At 39.1% G+C, this 1,559-nt stretch overlaps 1 protein-coding gene across 1 annotated transcript; it reads right to left on the bottom strand.

The window, feature by feature from the left end:
- Positions 1 to 265: 265 nt before the first annotated feature.
- On the bottom strand, positions 266 to 1,210 carry LOC120986654 (olfactory receptor 5V1-like). The gene has a single exon (XM_040415317.1). It carries the CDS (start codon positions 1,208 to 1,210, stop codon positions 266 to 268), a length of 945 nt encoding a protein of 314 aa, XP_040271251.1.
- Positions 1,211 to 1,559: the final 349 nt, after the last annotated feature.

Raw genomic sequence — 1,559 nt, 5'->3', positions numbered from 1 at the left:
CAGCAATTTTTGCTGCATTAGCTCTTCTGTGAGATGAGACCAGACAGGCTTCACTCTCCACACAAATCAATATATCTTGGCTGCTACAGACCTCCCAAGACCCAAATACCAGGTCACTGGTTGACCTTCCTACACCTACGTTTGGTAGGTACTAACCACTCCTCACCAGGAAGACCCCACAAGACCTGCTATTTTGGAGGTGCTCTCACCCAGTAATAATTTGGCCCTCGTCAAAGTGGTTGTTGACCAGGGAGATATAAAATCATCACTTGTGCCATAACACAATCTTCTTTCCTGTGGTTTCTATCAGCACTAATTTTACATCTTTGTTTCTTAAAGTGTAAATCAGAGGATTTAGCATTGGGGTTATAACACTATAGAACAAGGTGGCCATTTTGTCGTAGCGCAAGACATGAATCCTCCCAGGTATCAAATAGATAAAGAAGCCGGTGCCATAAAATAATGTCACCACAATAACATGTGAAGCACAAGTGGAAAAGGCTTTTCTTCTCCCAGTAGTTGTACTAATCTTTATTATGCTGGAAATTATATTGACATATGTAATTAAGATGAAAAAAAATGGGATGACCCCTATCACTATAGCCCAGAAGAAAAGGACAGTCTTATTAAGAGATGTATCTGCACAAGCCAGCTCTAGCAATGTGGGCATCTCACAGAAAAAATGGTCAACTACATTCGCCCCACAAAAAGGTAACTGTAATGTATTCACTGTGTTTACTACTGAGTCTACTAAGCCTGCAAACCAAGAGGCAGCCGCCATCCTAATACAGAAGGCGGGATGCATGATATTAGTGTAACGTAAGGGGCTGCATATAGCCACATACCGGTAATAGGCCATTGATAACAACAGGCAACACTCTGTCCCTCCTAGAGTCATATGGATGAACATTTGGGTTACACAGCCATTATAAGATATGGTTTTCTTCACTGATAGGAAGTTAATGAGCATCTTAGGAACTACACATGAAGTATACCAGATGTCCAAAAATGAGAGATTTCTCAAAAAGAAGTACATTGGAGTGTGGAGTCGAGGGTTTGTACTACTGATCCAGATAATTACTATGTTACCAATTAGAGAAACAATGTAACATGTCAGGAATACAATAAATAGCAATATCTGCAGGTCCTGTCTGCTGGTTAGTCCTAGAAGGATGAACTCGACCACCGTGGTGAAATTCCCTGTGACCATTTCATGAGCTGATGTTGAATATTATTTCAATGACACGATGCTGCAATAACAAAGGTTTACAATTTTATTACTTAAAATAAGGCATTCAAAAAGTTAATAGTAAAATCTGCATAATAGCTAGAGCAACAGCAAGTTACACCATTAAAGTTAATTTCCACTCTTGGATTTATTTATCCGTAAGGGTTCTTTGCTGATTAATTAATTTCATAATAATATATCTTTATAATGGTCAGAGCTTTGTGCTGCCTTGTAATGACTACATTCTGACTTTCTGTAGCTGCCACTAGAGGGAATATGGAAGCTACTACAACTGTGTTATTCTGCAGTTCAATATACGGTATATGCAGAA

The sequence above is a fragment of the Bufo bufo genome, chromosome 1 (assembly GCF_905171765.1).
Source record: "Bufo bufo chromosome 1, aBufBuf1.1, whole genome shotgun sequence".
In the NCBI taxonomy this organism is placed as follows: domain Eukaryota; kingdom Metazoa; phylum Chordata; class Amphibia; order Anura; family Bufonidae; genus Bufo; species Bufo bufo.
This window is presented reverse-complemented; position numbering and strand designations above follow the sequence as displayed.